Source organism: Myotis brandtii, unplaced genomic scaffold, assembly GCF_000412655.1.
Source record: "Myotis brandtii unplaced genomic scaffold, ASM41265v1 scaffold958, whole genome shotgun sequence".
In the NCBI taxonomy this organism is placed as follows: domain Eukaryota; kingdom Metazoa; phylum Chordata; class Mammalia; order Chiroptera; family Vespertilionidae; genus Myotis; species Myotis brandtii.
This window is the reverse complement of record NW_005371960.1, coordinates 215940-233368: the sequence shown is the minus strand read 5'-3', so window position 1 is coordinate 233368 and position 17429 is coordinate 215940. Positions and strand designations below refer to the sequence as shown.

Below are 17429 nucleotides of genomic sequence, written 5' to 3'. Positions count from 1 at the left end.
CCCAGGTGCACAAATTTTTGTGCACCGGGCCTCTAGTTAATCAATAAAACTGTACCTTGTTGGAGAAAACCAAAACAAGAACATGGATAGATTGATTCCTGTAGACAACATATCTTACCTTTTCTTTCTAGTCCTCCAATCTCTACCATAACAAATCGTTCATGCTAAACATTTCATAACCCACTTCCTTCCTTCAGTATTGATCTCATCTCAATACGAGAAAGCCACTAGGTCTCAGTGAACACATGCCTTGAGATGGAACCATTGTCATTAGATCATTCTGGGAAAGGGGGAGCAAAGGTGACCCCAATATCAGCCGTCAGGCTAGTGAGCGAAGAGAACTACCCAAGTAGAAAACCACCTCACTTCCTCAAAACCTAGCTGCAAAATGAACATGCCCATCCTGAACACAGTTCAATGTAAGAAATAAGGGGGGGAAATGGTCTATGCAGAACCAAAACAGAGGCTACAAAACCCATGGATTCTACTTTATACATTTTAAAACAAAATCTCCTTTGGCTCTTACTCTAATTAATAGTTACTAAAAAAACAAACAAACAAAAAACACACACACACAACAAAAAACAGTATTCATTTTAAAAGGTGCATTGAACTGCTCAGCTGACATCTGGAAGGCGAACGCTCTTCAGGAGTTACTTCTCAAACTTGACTGTTCCCACAAATCACCTGGAGACCTCGTTAAGAGGCAGGTCTAACAAGATGGGCTATAGGTCTGGGTGGAACCTGGGAGTCGCATTTCCAGCAAAGGATAGGTGCCAGTGGGCAGCAAGCCCTGAAGAATACCAGTGCCACCTGCTGGCAACAATTCACATTGCAAGCCCAGGCCTAGGAAAGGAGCCCACAAGCCATAGAGCAGTTCCTCTTCTCTTTTGCTTTATCCCAGGCTTTAGCGCAGCGGTTCTCAACCTGTGGGTCGCGACCCCTTTGGGGGTCGAACGACCCTTTCACAGGGGCCGCCTAAGACCATCCTGCATATCAGATATTTACATTACGATTCATAACAGTAGCAACATTACAGTTATGAAGTAGCAACGAAAATATTATGGTTGGGTTACAACATGAGGAAGTGTATTTAAAGGGCCAGAAGGTTGAGAACCACTGCTTTAGTGGCATCTTTCATCTCCACTTCCTGACTTATTTGCTTCTTCCAATCCTCATGTCAAGGGTCATGCTTAGGCGTAGGCAGTTTGGGGGCAGCAAGGACAGGGGAGGCCAGCTGAACAGGAAGAGTCAGCAGGCACTGTCCAGGCAAAAAGGAAGTAAAAGTTTGCAAGATCCACTAATGAGCTGAGGCACCGACTGCAGCTGGAGCGGAGCCAGCCAGGCCCACAGAGGTCCCTGTCAAAGCCTGCTTCTCTGGCTTAGATTGCCATGAACCACCGCAAGGTAATAAAGCACATTCTCACATATAACTTCTCCCCTTAATCGGACAATTCTGTGATCTCTCTTTATTAAATATTCTCATCAATTCTGCTTAAAACTGTGTCAACTCATGCCCATTTCTTGCTTTCATTAAAAACAAAAAGAACAACAACAAAAACACATAAAAACCCCTCGCTGCCCACAGAGCTTCTCCTCCTCTGGTCACAGGGAAGCACTGCCCATGCCAAGCAGGGAAGAGCAGCCCGGAGGCCTCGTGGTAACCACGCAGCAGCTCAGAGATCCAGGCTTGTCTGGGCAGCGGCACCACCCACCCACCATACTCCAGCCCAGAAATTCCTATCTTTACTGCCTCTCTTTTTCTCCCCATCAAACTCGGTTTTGAAATATGTTGTCTCCTAAATTGCAGTCATTAAATAATTCATTCCTCATTTTTTATTAATCAAAGGGCTGTCTACCTCCCATAAGAAATTCTGATCAGTTTTACCATACTGAGAGGATATCACTTCAGCCAAGAGCAAAGAAGACACTAACTTGTATCAGTGTATGTGGCTGTCCACAATCTCTGGTTAGCATTTGAAAGGTTGAAGTAGCTTGCAGCCCCACTGTCCTCCCCTCCCCCATCATAACCTTCATATATGCACAGAGGTCCAGATATTCTAGATGTAACTGTCCTGCTCATTATCACAGCTAAAAGAAAGGAGAAAATCTAAGATGGCTACAAACAAGTACTGGCATCTGTAGATACATGTGGGTGATGCTATGGTTGCCTCACCCAGAGGAGTGAAGGGGAAGATTGCTATCAATTTCTCATCCTATAATTCCTGCCGCTCAGCATTGGCTTTGCAGGTTCTTTCACACCTTTATAAAGACCCAACACATAATTCTAAAAAGTTAGATGGAGAGTAAAAGACTACTGACTCCCGAGAGTCAGTCTCAGTGAAAACCCATGTCCGGGCTCTGCGCTTCTATGGTCTGAGCCTAGGACAGTGATGGCGAACCTTTTGAGCTCGGCGTGTCAGCATTTTGAAAAACCCTAACTTAACTCTGGTGCCGTGTCACATATAGAATTTTTTTTATATTTGCAACCATAGTAAAACAAAGGTTTATATTTTTGATATTTATTTTATATATTTAAATGCCATTTAACAAAGAAAAATCAACCAAAAAAATGAGTTCGCGTGTCACCTCTGAGACGCGTGTCATAGGTTCGCCATCACTGGCCTACGACATGTTCTGAGGCCTTCCCAGTCTTGACTGGAGGTCCCTGCTCTGAAGTCTATAATTACGGCCGATACCGAGATTCTGAAACAGCTGTGATAATAGCACTAGCCCACACATCCAAGACCTTGGTGCCCAGTGAAAATCTGTAAATAAATGGATAGACCCTGCATCTTGCTACTTCTTTTTACCTTCTTTTCATTGAATCTCGGGGAGCTCTGGTGGAGAGAGGGGGGAGAGCGGATGCATGCACAGGTAAGTGCAACGAGAGATCATCAGAATAACAGGGCCCTCTCCCACTCCTCAGACTGCAAAGTTGACCTGGCGTTCTTAATTGACGGGAGCGCGAGCATTGGCAGTCGTCGCTTCCGAATCCAGAAGCAGTTCCTGGCTGACGTTGCCCAGGCTCTTGACATTGGCCCGGCAGGCCCCCTGGTGGGGGTTGTTCAGTATGGGTAAGTGCTATTCTAATTCAGAAACCAAGAGAAGTCACATTGGCTTAATTTTGTGCCACAAATAATACCAACACATCCATGAGCACAAACTCATTCTCTGTCCGAATACTAATGTAAATGAAAAGGGACTGAAGCGAGCCAGATGCCATCTAAGGAATCTGAGATTCCAGAGGAACAGATTATTGAACACTTGTAAGTGAATGGCATTGGTACTTGTGATTGGTGGAGAAGATACTGATTTGGGAGACAGGACCTCTGGGCTCGTCTTAGCTGAGCGGTGTGACCTTGAGCAAGGCCTCCGCCTCTCGTCATCAGTTTCCTCATCTGTAGGTCACGGGGGACTCCTTTCCACCTTGACTATTTGAGCATTTGTTTGAGGGGCTGCACCTGTGCTCCCACATATAAGGAAGACGCCTAGACAACATGGTGCTTTAGCCTGAACTCTTTCTACAAACACCCCGAGGCCTTTGCACTGGTCCTGAAGAGCTGGCCAGGCAATGTGAGACTGGGCGAGAAGGGGAGTGGCCCCATCACTCAGCTGAGCACCCAGGTGACTGTCCCCAATCCTTTTTATTATTTTAGGGGAGAAATTAAACATTCATACCCACTTTTGATCTTAACCTCTTATCTTATTGGGGATAATAATCAATCTTATTTCAGATATGAATAGGTTTCTCCCTAAAACAGATACACAGATATTGACAGATAAGGAACAAACTATGAAAAGATCAAGCAAGCACAAATCTCAAATAATAAGTCGACTTTTAACCAAGAGACATTCAGGGCAGGATAATTATCTCCCTTTCCACAAAGGACCATCAGACACAGCATCACACACACACACACACACACACACACACACACACACACACACCCCACAGCCCTGCAGCTTAGACTCGAAGGGGACACTAACCTAGACCTTGGTGCCTCCTGCTCAGAAGCGACAACACAGCTTATTTGCTCCTCTGAAAAGTGACAGCATTCACACCTGCCAACACCCGGGGGCTCTCCAGACCCTGCAAACAACTCCTGAGGATTCCTCAGAGCAGGCGGTCACTGAGGCTGTTACATGAAAGACACGAGATATTTATGTTTGAGTTATCAAAAGAAATAAACAAAAATGCCTTTTCATAAGACCTATAACACAAGCATTTAGAATTAAATTCCAAGAGCACATTTAGCACTATTTTCTATTTCTATGAAGAAAAAGTCGATGAGTTAACTGACTCTTGTCTATAGTTAGAGTCAAATATGTGCAAACAACCAATGCTTACAAATGCTAACTCTCAATGTCAAATGATCTATCTTGAGGAATTTAACGTGAAATAGGAAAATATGTTTTTTGGGTCATTGTTTTGTTTTCAAAATGTCAACCTATTTCATTCCTGTGTCACTTTTCAAAGATAGAGAGTGGAGAGCGAGCTTCTCCAGGGAGGAAATGGAAGTGCTTTTGTGCCAGGTGTCCCCGGTCCATTGTACTGGGGGGGGAGGGGGAGGGGAGGCAGCGATCTAAAGCTTGCTGTGTCATCTTGCATTAAAAATAGCTGCTTTAAAGGCTGTGTATACTGAGACTGATCGCATAATATGAAAATAAAGTGATAACTATGTCAAGGAGAAGAAAAATGGCAGAATAATGTTGTATGGTGATGAGAGAGAGCGTGGATGAAAGAATAAGTATAGCAGGGAAGGAAAAACAATTCAAGAAAGACTCCGTCCCCTCAAGAAAACCCAAAAATTCTTTTCCCATGTTTTCCTACTGTGAACACCATTTGCAGTTAAGAGTTTATCTCCCATGCTTTCCAGTTCTTCCTTCTAAAAATGCCTTTGCTATTTGTCTTCCTCCCCCACCTGAGTTCCTTATTAATTTGGAGCACAGAAGGAAAATAGGTCTGTTTTCCTTCACTCAATTGCTCATACAAACTAAGCCATCATCCTCACCCTCCTACAGCCCCAGGGTGGAGTGGGAAGCACAATGAACTGGGGACAGGCTGTCTTGAAATCTGGCCTGAGTCCCGCTGTGTGACCTTAAGCAAGTCACTTACCCTCTCCATGTAAGTGCTGCCATCTACAAAGTCCAGGGTGGAGCAGATGATTTATGGGGGCTCTGCCAGCCCTGGCGCCCTGTAATTCGGGGACTGGCTCTGCACTCGGAAGACATCCCACAAACGAATACCTTGGGCTAACAGACTGGACGAGCTGCCTCCCCTTGCTGCCTGGGGTTCCCTTAGGTGGATGATCAATAATGAAATGCTGGCATGCCCTACGTTACACATCCACCAGTGGGCCGTGGGGAACACAACTATCGAAGGGGGTTATGAGAACGAGCTGAAACTCCTTTTGATTTCAGCGGCCTGGCTTCCTTGCCTGGGTGGGTCCCCTCCATCCTTTCTTTCTTTTCTTTTTTTTCTCTTTTTCTTTTAATCCTCACCCAAGGCTATTTTTCATTGTTTTTTAGAGAGAGTGAGAGAGAGAGGAAAGACAGAAAGAAATATCCAGGTGAGAGAAACACATCGATTGGTTGCCTCCTGCACGAGCTCCGACCAGGGCCCAGGCCGAAAAGGAGCCTGCAACCGAGGTACATGCCCTTGACCTGAATCGAACCCGGGACCCTTCAGTCCGAAGGCTGACGCTCTACCCACTGAGCCAAACCGGCTAGGGACCCTCTATCCTTTCTTTACCAAATGGTCTAGGTGCCTAGAGAGGGAGGCAGTGGGGCAGGAAAGAGTGGGGAAACAGAGGTAGATGCCACTATGGGGCCTGTGTTTCTGGAAAAGGAAAAGCAGGCAGGCCAGCACTTGGCACACCGGGAAACTGGTGCCTCTCCTGGCATTTGGGGCCCTCGGATTCCAGTGCCCACTCTACACCCCTGGGAATCACAGCGCACTGGGCCTTGGAAAGCTCCTGGCCCCACCTCCTCTAAAAGAAGTGGGCCCCCCTCAAGAACCAGTACTCGAAGGGGAGGCTTAGGTTGGGCAGGAGCTGATCGAGGAGGGAGGCCCCTGAGCCTCGGAATTTCCCCTCCTCTCCGGCTTCTCACCTCCATTAAGTTACCGGCCACTGGCCCACGAGGTCCCAGGAGGGTTCCTGCCCTTGGTGCTTCTTAGGAGAGCTGAGTCAGGATTTACACTTTTATGTCTAAAGTTAGACTTTTAAATTTAGAGTTGAAAAAACTCATACTAAGTATTAACAGAAATAGAAGACAGTACTAAATGTGTTAATGGAACTGAATTCTAAAAATACTTAGGATATCGTTCTTATGAAAAGAAGGCAAATAAGAAATAAAAATACAAGAAATATAAACACGGTCTGATTTGCAAAATGCAACGTTCATCCCACATTCTGACCCCTGGGTATCCCTCACAAAGATCTTTGGGGTACAAGAAACAGAACACCAGCCCTGGTAGCCCAGGTGAAGGGGGACTTGTGTCACAGGACTGCCAAGACCATGGTCATCCCCTCCCGCCTCCTCTCCCTGCATCTGTCTGTCTTTCTACTGGTCCACTCAGGTCTCCTCTCAGCAGGCCAGTGTCGCCCTCTACCAGGCTCTTGGGTTCTATTCCCCATAACTTCACCTTGCACTGAGTTCCACCGTTGATACCGGCACGCTCCCTCTGCCACGTGCCCTCTCTCTGCACATACAGAGGCTCGTAACCCACAATTGTGCAAACCTTTCAACAACCACAGCATTCTTTCCACAATTATCACACACCTCCCGTGAGAGGGGCTGCGTGTGAAACAGACTCAGAGAGGGTGAGCGTCTCTCCCAAGGACACACAGTTAAATGCATGACGGCTGGGGAGAGGGCTGGTATGAAACCTTGGGTGGACCCCTAAAATGTCAAGCAAAATTGACTTCAAAGCAGAGATTTTCTCACCTGCCAGAAAGCTTCTGAATCTTTCCACCAGACTGAGGGCTGAGGACTGAGACACTGTGCTTGAACGAAAGGCCAGGGATCAAGCCCTCATCTTGCTCACACATTCTGCTTTAGAATTACACAGCCAACAGGCTCGTGATGGCTCTTAATACCGACAGGAACGCTAAAGGGCTAAATGGAAGAACAGCCGGAGCAAGCAGCTCTTAGGCGAACTCCTGCAGACAGAATGAACAAGGCCACGCGGCTCGTGTCTCGGCTGCAGCCTGGATCCACAGGGTCAACGCCCCCTCGACCTTCCATAGGATTTCATTCGAGTCCCCAAGTGCAGTACAGATGGAACAGAATTGCACATGTTCTTTTGAACTTTGTAATCAACCCTAGGATATCAACAGTGGAAAACAGTTGTAGAACGAAGCAAAATGTTGGTGTTTCTTCTTTTAAAAATGAAATAGATTGTGTGTTTTTTTCTATGACAGCTGCCCTGTGCTTTAGGGAGTGGCCCTGAGTTGGGCTGCATCTCCTGTCTCTTCTTCTCAGCCCCAGACCGAAGACCTTGAGGGAAGAAGTGAGGTGTCAGGTCTGGTGTGGGAGGCAGAACAATAGCCTCCCCGCCCCCAGCTGTCCACATCCAAACCCCTGGGACCTGTGAATATGCTGCCTGCCTTGGCAAAAGGGATTTTGTAGGTGTGATTCAAGTTCAGGACTCTGAGATGGGAGGTTATCCGGGACTATCCAGTGTCCCAATCCAATCCCATGACTCCTTAAAAACAGAGACCCTGCCCCAGCTATTGTCAGTTAGAGGGGGAGGCTCTGGGAGGATGACCAGAGATGGGGCTGCAGGCGGTGAAGGTGGAGGGAGGGGCATGAGCAAGAGACGCTGGGAAAGACAAGGAAATGGATTCTCCCGAGATCCTTCACAAAGGAAACAGCCCTGACACCTTAGTGTTAGCCTCGGGACATCCACGCTGGAGTTCTGACCTCCAGAACTAATAAGTGTGTTGTTTGAGCCACTGAGTTTATAGTCATTTGTTACAACAGAAGTAGAAAGCGAATACACCGAATACACCAGCAAGGGGGACCATTCTGTCACATTCTCTAGAATCTGCATCCTCGGCAGGTGGGAGGCCCCGGGCATGACACACAGCAGGTGGGGGCCAGGACCACAGGACCTCAGGGCAGGGAGGAACCATCTGGGCCCTGAGTTCACATTTAAAAATGCTGAGGCCTGGGCCTCGCCCCAGATCTATTCAACCAGAATCTGGCAAACACCCACAAGTCAGTATTTTAATCTGTAATTCCACCCTCCAGCCAAGGCTGAGAATCACCAACTGCCGAGAGGGAAGAGAAGGGACTGCCCAGCTTCCCGGTACAGAGTGGCCGCGCCCACCTGGAACGCAGGCCGCTCCGCACCCCACACACCCAGTGCTAGGTTTGCCCCTCGGCCTACTTCACCTTTACAGGAACTAACAGAACCCCAGAGTAGCTGCCTGTCTTCTGCCTTGAAGGGGGGGGGGCTCTCTCCAGGGCCTAATGGCACTAGCAAAGGCCCACCGTGCCATCCCCTCCCCTCTGAGACAGGCAGGTGAACCCTTGAGCCAACTCCTCAGGAACAATCTCAAAGCTAAGTGAGCTGTGGATACAATTTGCACAAAAGTCGTATCCTTTTTCTATTCCCCAGCATGCAGTTCTCCCACAGGTATAAATACCACGGGGCCTGCATGTGACTTCCTCCGCTTCCACTCAAGGGCTCCCCTTGGACTCCCTCTGCACAGGCACAGGGCTGATCCCAGGCCTCCGGGATCATTCTACCAATATCTCCAGACCCAAGAGAAGCAGATGATCACCACAGTACACATTAGGACCACTTGGGGAGCTCCTGAAAAATCCCACTGCCCAGACCAAACCTCAGATGAATTAAGTCAGAATTCATGAGTGGGGCATCACTACTCTTCAGCACTCCCCAGTGATTCCATTGCACAAGCAGAGAATGAAGGCACAAGTATTTCCTCAGGCCTGTGCTGTCCTCAGGTGAATCCCAGGCCCTCCCACCTCTCTGGAGGGCCCTAGGAGCTCCACCCCCTCCCTTTCTTCTTGGCCTTTCTCTTCCTTGCTCTAGACTCATTCTTCTACTCCCTTCCTCTCGTCACCGACAGCTCCTCTGCTGATGTTCTGGATTCTTACAGCATCCAAGACACTGCTACTCAAAGCATGATCCACAGTAGCATCCAGAGGCTGTTGAAAGGCAGATCTCAGCCCTCACTCAGATCAACAGAATCAGAATCCCCAGGTGATCAGATGAGTTCAGGAAGCTCTGCTGCCAGGACATTCCCTGGCCCAGTGTGAAGTCGCAACCAGCACGGCTAGGGTTCAGGATCTGAAGAAAGGGCCAACGCACAAATGAAAACACTAGACAAGAAATATGAATTTAGAAATCATAGGGGAGCCAGGTGGATAGCTTCCCTCTATCGGAGAGGCTCCCTGAAAACTCGGTCCCTCTGCTTTTATTTACTTGAATACACACTTGCTTTTTAGGAAGGCAAACAGGCATATCAAAGGTAAAGTTCGGTAAACAGTAAAAGGATTATCAGGTTAGGGCAGTGGTCGGCAAACTGCAGCTCGGCAAACCCAGGCTCAAGAGCCACATGCGGCTCTTTGGCCCCTTGAGTGTGGCTCTTCCAAAAAATACCGGCTGTTCCACAAAATACCGACTTCTGCGCATGGACCACAAAGTTTCAATCGCACTGTATGTGCGCACCCACACGTGGTATTTTGTGGAAGAGTCACACTCAACCGGCCAAAGAGCCGCATGTGGCTCTCGAGCCGCGGTTTGCCAACCACGGGGTTAGGGGATTGCCTTGAGCCATTTGGCCAACAGCAGGGCAATATTATGCTGATTTTCAGTCCTGCTGAATATCAAAGTCCATTAGCCTTCTAGTGGGACTTTCGCATTAATGTGCTAACTACTGTTGGTCTTTGCCTCCAGCAGCCCAGCACTTTCCAAACCCTAGGACACAGTTACAGACTAGACCAGTGGCCCGAGTTCCTCCAAGGCCAGCAGATTGCACACCTGCCTTTCCTCCTGCAGGAAGAGGCATGTAGGTGGTAGATGGGTAGAATTACTGTTACTAATTTTAAAAACACTCATCTAAAACTGAATTTGGTTATAAGTCCCTGCTCTCCATCTCTGATCCTGGGAAATGTGAGAAAGGCCAGTATCTTTTCAAAAGGGGCCACTGGGTTGGCCATAGTGCTCAGCCCTCTGAGAGCCTGGGGCAGAACCATTCTCATCTCAACCAGGTTCTGCCTCCAGGGGCAAGTCTGCCACCCAACCTACAGCTGCCAGCATGTCCTTGGGCACCAGGGACACCCTGGAACATCTTCCTGATTTCACAGGCACGGTTCATCTCAGACTAAGTCCATAAATCACCACATTTTAGCCGTTAAGAAAATTAAATATAATTAGGTTATTTTATTGTAACCTTAAGTTGATGTCTTCTTGAGGGAAACGATTTTGAAAGGTTCTTGCTATAGGTAATATGATTAGTTGATATGTCTCTACTGGCATAAAAATTCATTTGGGACCCTCATTTCACGTACCTGAAAGTGTTATGGAGCAAACCAGGAGACTCTGGGACTTTAACCCAATGGGAGCCTTAGGACTGAAAGGGTCTTCAGATGTCAGTCTCCGGGGCTTCCCCACATTCCTGGAGAGAGATTCACCTGGATCCCTTAAGAAAATATTCCCAGACCCCATCCAGACCTTCTGAACGGAGCTTCTTCTGTGGGGCCTAGTAACCCATGTAGTTTAATTAATGCCCCAGGTGAGTCAGATCAGGGAGGTCTGGAAACACTGAAGAACAGCCCCAATTCCCTACCCTCAGGCCCCCAAGCCTTGGTAGGAGTCACCTGTGCCCACTTCCTACAGATGTTCTTTCTTCTTGAACACTTGTAGGGTAATCGTTTTCTATTGCACAAATAATCCCTTTATATGCACAGCCAAATTCTGCATCTTCACAGTGTCTCTTCATTAGTCTCAACTCTTCTTTCAAACATAACCCAATTTTATATTTTCTCCTTGAGCTATAAATGTCTTTTTTTCCCCCTCTTATTTTCAAAGAAAAGCTTTGATATTGCTAAGGGGTAAAAAAAAAAAAAAAAGTGGTTTCCTTTAATAAGATCTTGCAATAAAATTAAAAGGTTACTTACATAAAAACATAGTGGCATAGCTCTTTGAACTTTTAAAAGTAGCCAGGCTAGGGTGTCAGGCCACCAGCCCATATATCCTGAAAAGGACACACACCAGGTGCTCTGGTACCGAGAGCCGCCACAGGCTGCAGGTGAAAAACTTATCATTCATTCCTATGATTTAATTGCATTACAGCTTAATAAAGATTTATTGAGTGTTTCCCATGTACTAAGCACTCTGCCATTTGCAGGGGATAATGAGGTAAAATTCATTTAAGTGGTTTGATCATATTTGCCTATAAGTCCCTTGGGGGATGAGCCATGGTTTTGCCCCTAATCATCAGTTTAGCAATTGGAAAGAGTTTCAGAGGCCCTCTGATCCAACCTTTCAATCCAGTAACACTAAATAAATAAATGTGATAGAGAGTCTGTTCTTCAGGACTTCACCATCTAGTATGGGAGGCAATATTTTTTAAAGAAATAACATTAAATAAAATTAAAAGCATCTATTCATTGGTCATATGAATAGCTCATGTGTCTGCCTCTGAAGATGGATTCATCTACCTCAGTGATGTCATACAGAGTGAGTGTGATCCGTGGAGCTCAAGGCAGAGTGTTCAACTCCCCCTGGGATGACCCAAGAGAGGAGTGGACATGTGAGCCTCCTTTCTTAGTTGTTGCACAATTATCCATTACGCCTGTCTGATAAGCACTAGGGGTGGGAAATACTAAGACATCGTGTCTGTTCTCAAGTAGCTTCCATGTTTGCAAAAACACCGACTCCCTAACATTTATTTGTAACTCCGAAATCAATTACTTGTGGCACTTTCCTGGTCATTTGTAGACACGCACAGGGGAAGTTTTTGAGTCCTTTAACACACACACATTCCCAGCTGAGGTCAAACAAGGCCATGCTCTGCTTTCTTGTTGCAGCTCATACTTAAACAAGTATTCTTTTCACAGCCTGTTTAGTGCCACATTTTTTGCATTTTTGTGCTTTTCTGATGGTAATTTCACCGTTTAAAATGGCCCCCAATGACATAGGTGAAGGTGGTCAAAGGTAGAAACTTCCAGTTATAACATCAGTCAGTCCCAGGGATGTAAAGTACAGCATGGTAACTATAGTTAACAATACTGTACTATATACTTACAAGTTGCTAAGAGACCTTAAAAGTTTTCATCACAAGAAAAAAAAAATTGTAACTATGTGTAGTGATGGATGTTCAACAAACTTATTCCAGTAATCATTTCACAATATATATATTTGTTGCAAATCACTACACTGTACACCTAAAACAAATACAATGTTATATATCAATAATATCTCAATTTTAAAACCTAAATAAATACAATGACCCCCCAGTCTAGGGTTCTAAGTGCAAGAAGGTTGTGGTGTGCTTATGGAGAACACACAAGTGTTGGATAAGTTTCCTTTTAAATATGAGTTATAGTGCTGTTGGTTGTAAGTTCAATGTTAAAGATACATTTAGAAAAAGAAAGGACATCTGCTGATCTGTATGTGAGTCTGCTCTAGAAAGTGCTAAAGTAACATCGATAGTGCATGTTGAAGTTATGAAAAAGTGGCTGAACTTATAAATTCATGAAATGACAGCTGATTTTTTTAAAATGCATAGTGGATGGCATTGTGAGGCCGAAAGCCAAAGATATTTGTGTAAACATTACCCAGGGTCAGGAAAATGTTAAACCCTTCTCAGCTAGTGTTTTATTATACAGAAATATTGCATATAATTAATTATTTGTAAGAAACATATATTAAATTAGGTTTCGTTGAACAGAAACATACATCAATCAAGTTTCTGTATTCATCTACTGATGCAAATGTTGTAACCAGAGGCCCACAGGAACCTAGCCCTGTATTTCCCCTGGGAGCAATGGCTCAGTACTTGCTAATTTGGTGCTCTGAGTGACTTCATAGAAGATAACTACCACAAAAAAACAGAAACCCCATTGTTTATGTAGAATAGGAAAGAGACGGGTAATCAACAATTGCTCTACAAAGTGATCAATATTAAGACAGCCTCAGCACAGGGTTCTGGGGGAAAACCATGGATGTGACTAGGCAATTAGGTTCCACACTTAATGTTTTTTCTGTAAAAACTTTTGAAAGAAATTTTTATACTTTTGCTTTTTAAATTATTTGTCTACAAGCAACACAAATTATAATTAGGTATGATTTCTTCACAATCATCAGACACACTCAGGAAATCTTTCAAAGTGAGAAAATCAAGCCCACAAATCATTTTCAAATACAATTAAAGTTTTATGAGCTAAAGTTCTTCCAACTAAAGAAGTATATATAGTGTTATTTGGTAAACAATTACATATATCTTATGGTTAATATCAATTTTGCCTTTTCTTATTTTGTAGCCAATATTATTTTGTTGTTGTTGTTTCAACTTTTTCTTTTAGGCCCTGAAAAAGTTCTTATTCTTGGTCACCAAGGGAAGATCCAGACTTTAGGGACCCTGAAGCACATGCAATTTGGGGTTCCTTTTAGGAAAATAACATGAAATTACAAATACAAAATCAGGACCTTTAGAAGAGGCGTCATTCTCATTCTGCCCCACCTGCCTCTGTTTTGTTGTGTAGTTGTTTTTCTAATTTAATCCTAAAATAGAACTTGGTTTTCCTCTGGTGGCATTGCACCTCTTTGGATTTTGCCCAATACCCACCTCGGTTGAGCTTGTTTTCAACTTTCCTTAGTCTTCCCTGAAGGTAGCTGCCTTGGTTTTGCCTAAGAACCAACCCATGCCTCTCGTACTTATTAATACTATGGAATACAGAGGGTCATCTTTCCAGCTCCTTTACAAGTTCTCCTCTGACAGGTCACCTTGACCTAACTAGGAAGGTCAGCAAACAGGGATAGAGCTAGAGAAGGAGGGAGGGGGGCAGAGACTGTCCCCTCTCAGGTCCTCTGAAGGACCTCTAAGGCTCCATCCACTGTGGCCCCTTTGAATTCCAACCTGGAACTGTCTAAAGCTGCTTCTTCCTGGATCTACTTTTGGTGTTTGTGGAAAGACTGCTTTTACTTTTTTTATTTTTCAGTTTTTCATTTTTAATGAACTCATAAACAGAAACGCTCCCAATATATATATCTCCTAGGTCATATAGATGTTTCCAGTGATTGCATTTATCTAAGCACATACAGCCTTTGTTTCTCCCCAAATCTAGAAATTTTAGTTCATATGTACACTGGCCAGTGGTTGTGGACAGCCATGAATTGGTGTAAAGACCTTAATTTCAGTATAAACTGGCGCTGGGCAGCTTGGTGATGCCGTGTCCCGAGTTGTAGTTGCTGTAATTGTGAGTATTAACTGAGATAAGGCTGCTTTCTAAAGTCTCCTTCACACTCTCCTTGGAGACTTAGCAACCTGCAGCCAGGAGCAGCCACATAATTTGCAGGGACGCTTATTGAAAAACTATGAAGAAGTCAGAGACAGCGGCATCAGAGCATTGAACCAGGCGCAGCCTCGACTGGAGTCTAGGGGCCCTGTGGGACCTTAGACGTCACACTCCCACGGAGCCCTGCCAACAGCCTTGTCGGTGCTTCCTAAGATGGGGTTCTACTGCTCACCCGCACTCGCTCCTGGGCCTGGGCGCGCACACCCCTGGCAGCACCCCCTCCCACCTGCTCATGCAGGGTCTGCCACACTCTGCCCAGCTGCTCCCAAGGCTGTTCAGTTTCCCCAGGGAGGTCCTCTCTGGAGAAGGATTACCCTGTTTCTCCACTCCATTCGCCCCAGCTCCTCGCAGGCTCATCTTTGTCAGGCTTCAACCAAGGAGAGGCTGACCTCCTGGGTGAGATGTGAATATTCTCACCCAGTCACGGGAGCCACAACATGAAAAAGCTGAAGGGATGTCTTTGCTTGACACCACTAAGATTCATTCCAGTGCAGAGGGAACCCAGGGAGTGGCCAGCAGCTGAGACTCTCTTTCTGGAGAGGGGGTTTGGGGCAGCCTGGGAACATCCTGACATTTGCAAAACCCCACTTGACAACAGCCCTGCTTTTTAGCAATATGAGCGCTATGGTCTTTGTTTTTACCAGATGAAGCTGGATGTCTTTGCTTGACACCACTAAGATTCATTCCAGTGCAGAGGGAACCCAGGGAGTGGCCAGCAGCTGAGACTCTCTTTCTGGAGAGGGGGTTTGGGGCAGCCTGGGAACATCCTGACATTTGCAAAACCCCACTTGACAACAGCCCTGCTTTTTAGCAATATGAGCGCTATGGTCTTTGTTTTTACCAGATGAAGAAGCCGAAGCCCGGAGGAGTTAAATGATTTCTCAAGGTCACACCGCTAAGAAATGACAGTCAAAACTAGAACCCACATGTTCTGAAGCCTGAGCCAGCCGGCTTTCCTCGCACACACTGGGAGGAGCCCGTCCTCCGTCTCACCGTTACTTCTGTCCACAGTGGGGTACTTCATTGAAGCAGCTCCCACACTACGTGTGCATCAAGCATGCCAAACTCACAGGCTAACATGGGCCAAATAAAGGAGGCATGCCGCCCACGGGCTGCGAGTCTGACATGCTTGGTGTACAGGAAAGAATCCGCCATGATTTCTGCTTTCCTCCACCGGTAATAACTGTCCACCTAATTTTTATTTCTTGTTCTGGCTCCTCAGAGATAACCCTGCTACCCAATTCAACCTCAAAACTCACGTGAGTTCCCGAGATCTGAAAGCAGCCATAGAGAAAATCACCCAGAGAGGAGGGCTGTCTAACGTAGGTATGTGATCCAGATTCGTTCTCTCTTGCTACCGGGGTTCTCTTTCTACATGATTGTCTTCTAGCATCATAGATAGGAGGAAAAATAGTAATACGTCAAGGAGTGATTCACACAGTACCTATCATTTCTCAAGTATGATCACGGATTCAGTATGATCATGCATCGTCATCACCCATATGCCAAAGGCCCTTGGGCCTTGAGGGAAGTTTTATGCTTTAGTTATGAAAGCAGTTCTCAGCAGCCAAGGTTTTCTCTGAGCAGCCAGCTCGCATGGGATCTCTAAGACATTTCTCCAGCAACTGCACATGTAACCAGCTGATCCTTTCACTTGACAGGTAAGATTGTCCTGGCCGGTAGTCAGGATGCTGACCAAAACCAGAAAAGCGTTGGCTGTAATGGCATTAATCCTAAAGCCTTAAGAAGGTAGTTCTTAACTTTCATTTAGATTGAAGACCCTTTGAGAATCCCCTGAAAGCTATGACCCTTTGACCCAAATAGATACTTATACACACAAAACACAATCATTTCAGGGGATTTATGTATACACACCTCCAGTGCCCTAGGGATCCACAGACCCCAGGTTAAGGGCCCTGTCTCACTCACTATATGCAGCTATGCTGACTTGAGGGTGACCAGTCATCCCAGTGGGCCTGGGAGCATATAGGCCTTCAGTGCTGAAACTGGGAAAGTCCTGGCAAACTGGGACAGTCACCCCAATTGACTCCAAAAATTTCCTGAGACCCTTGACAGTATAAAACATGCGCTTGGGAAAGGCATTACGCTCAGCTGAGGCAGTGTGTTGTCATGGAAATCCAGGCACAGAGACAGGCAGTGATCTGGGGCCACACAGCCAACAGGCAACAGGATTAACACAGTGCCTCAGCTCTTAGTGGGTGTTCACAGTGCCCTGGCAAGCCACACCTGTACCCCTGGCATGGAACTGGACAGAAGGGACCATGAATCCGGAATACAGTCCTCCACACTCAGCAGCCCCTGTAGCCCCAGGCTCACCTCAAGCTGCAGGAAGGCAGGCAGATGCTCCGGTCACTCGGTCACTCGGTAGGCTCCTCCCGCTCCATGCTCTGGAAAACAAGATGGGACCAGCTTATGGGCTTCGTGGGGCTTCTTTGTTCCCATGAAAGTTTTCTTACCTGCTTGCTGGTCCCCCCCCCTTTTTTTTTTAAATATGAGACAATTAGAAATCAAAGGCTTAAAGGGAGACTGCAGAGGGAAGTGGATAGTGGTGATGGCTGCACGCCATTGTGAATATGCATAAGCTACTGAGCTAAAAATAGTGAACGCAAAAAAAAAATAGTGAACGTGGCAAACAAAGCAAGAAACAGAGTTTGCAGCTCCGTGGAACCATAAAAGACACACTCAGGGGGCAGACTCAGTGAGCACCAAAGCCCCATTGAAGCAAGTCTAACCCCAGAGGGGTGTCTCCAGCACAGAAGTTCTCCCACTGCAGACACAGCTGATTCTCACAGCCAATTGGCCTGGAGGTCAATTCCTCACAGTGATAACTACAACAATCAAGGCTTAAC

The 17429-nt window shown here is 46.1% G+C and overlaps 1 protein-coding gene across 1 annotated transcript in view; it reads left to right on the top strand.

The window, feature by feature from the left end:
* Positions 1-17429, top strand: part of VIT (vitrin) — a 104645-nt gene that overhangs the window by 81361 nt on the left and 5855 nt on the right. The window contains exons 11-12 of the mRNA XM_005886089.2: positions 2930-3077; positions 15782-15885. Of these exons, the coding sequence (XP_005886151.1) occupies positions 2930-3077; positions 15782-15885 (252 nt within the window). The remainder of the gene's footprint in view (positions 1-2929; positions 3078-15781; positions 15886-17429) is intronic.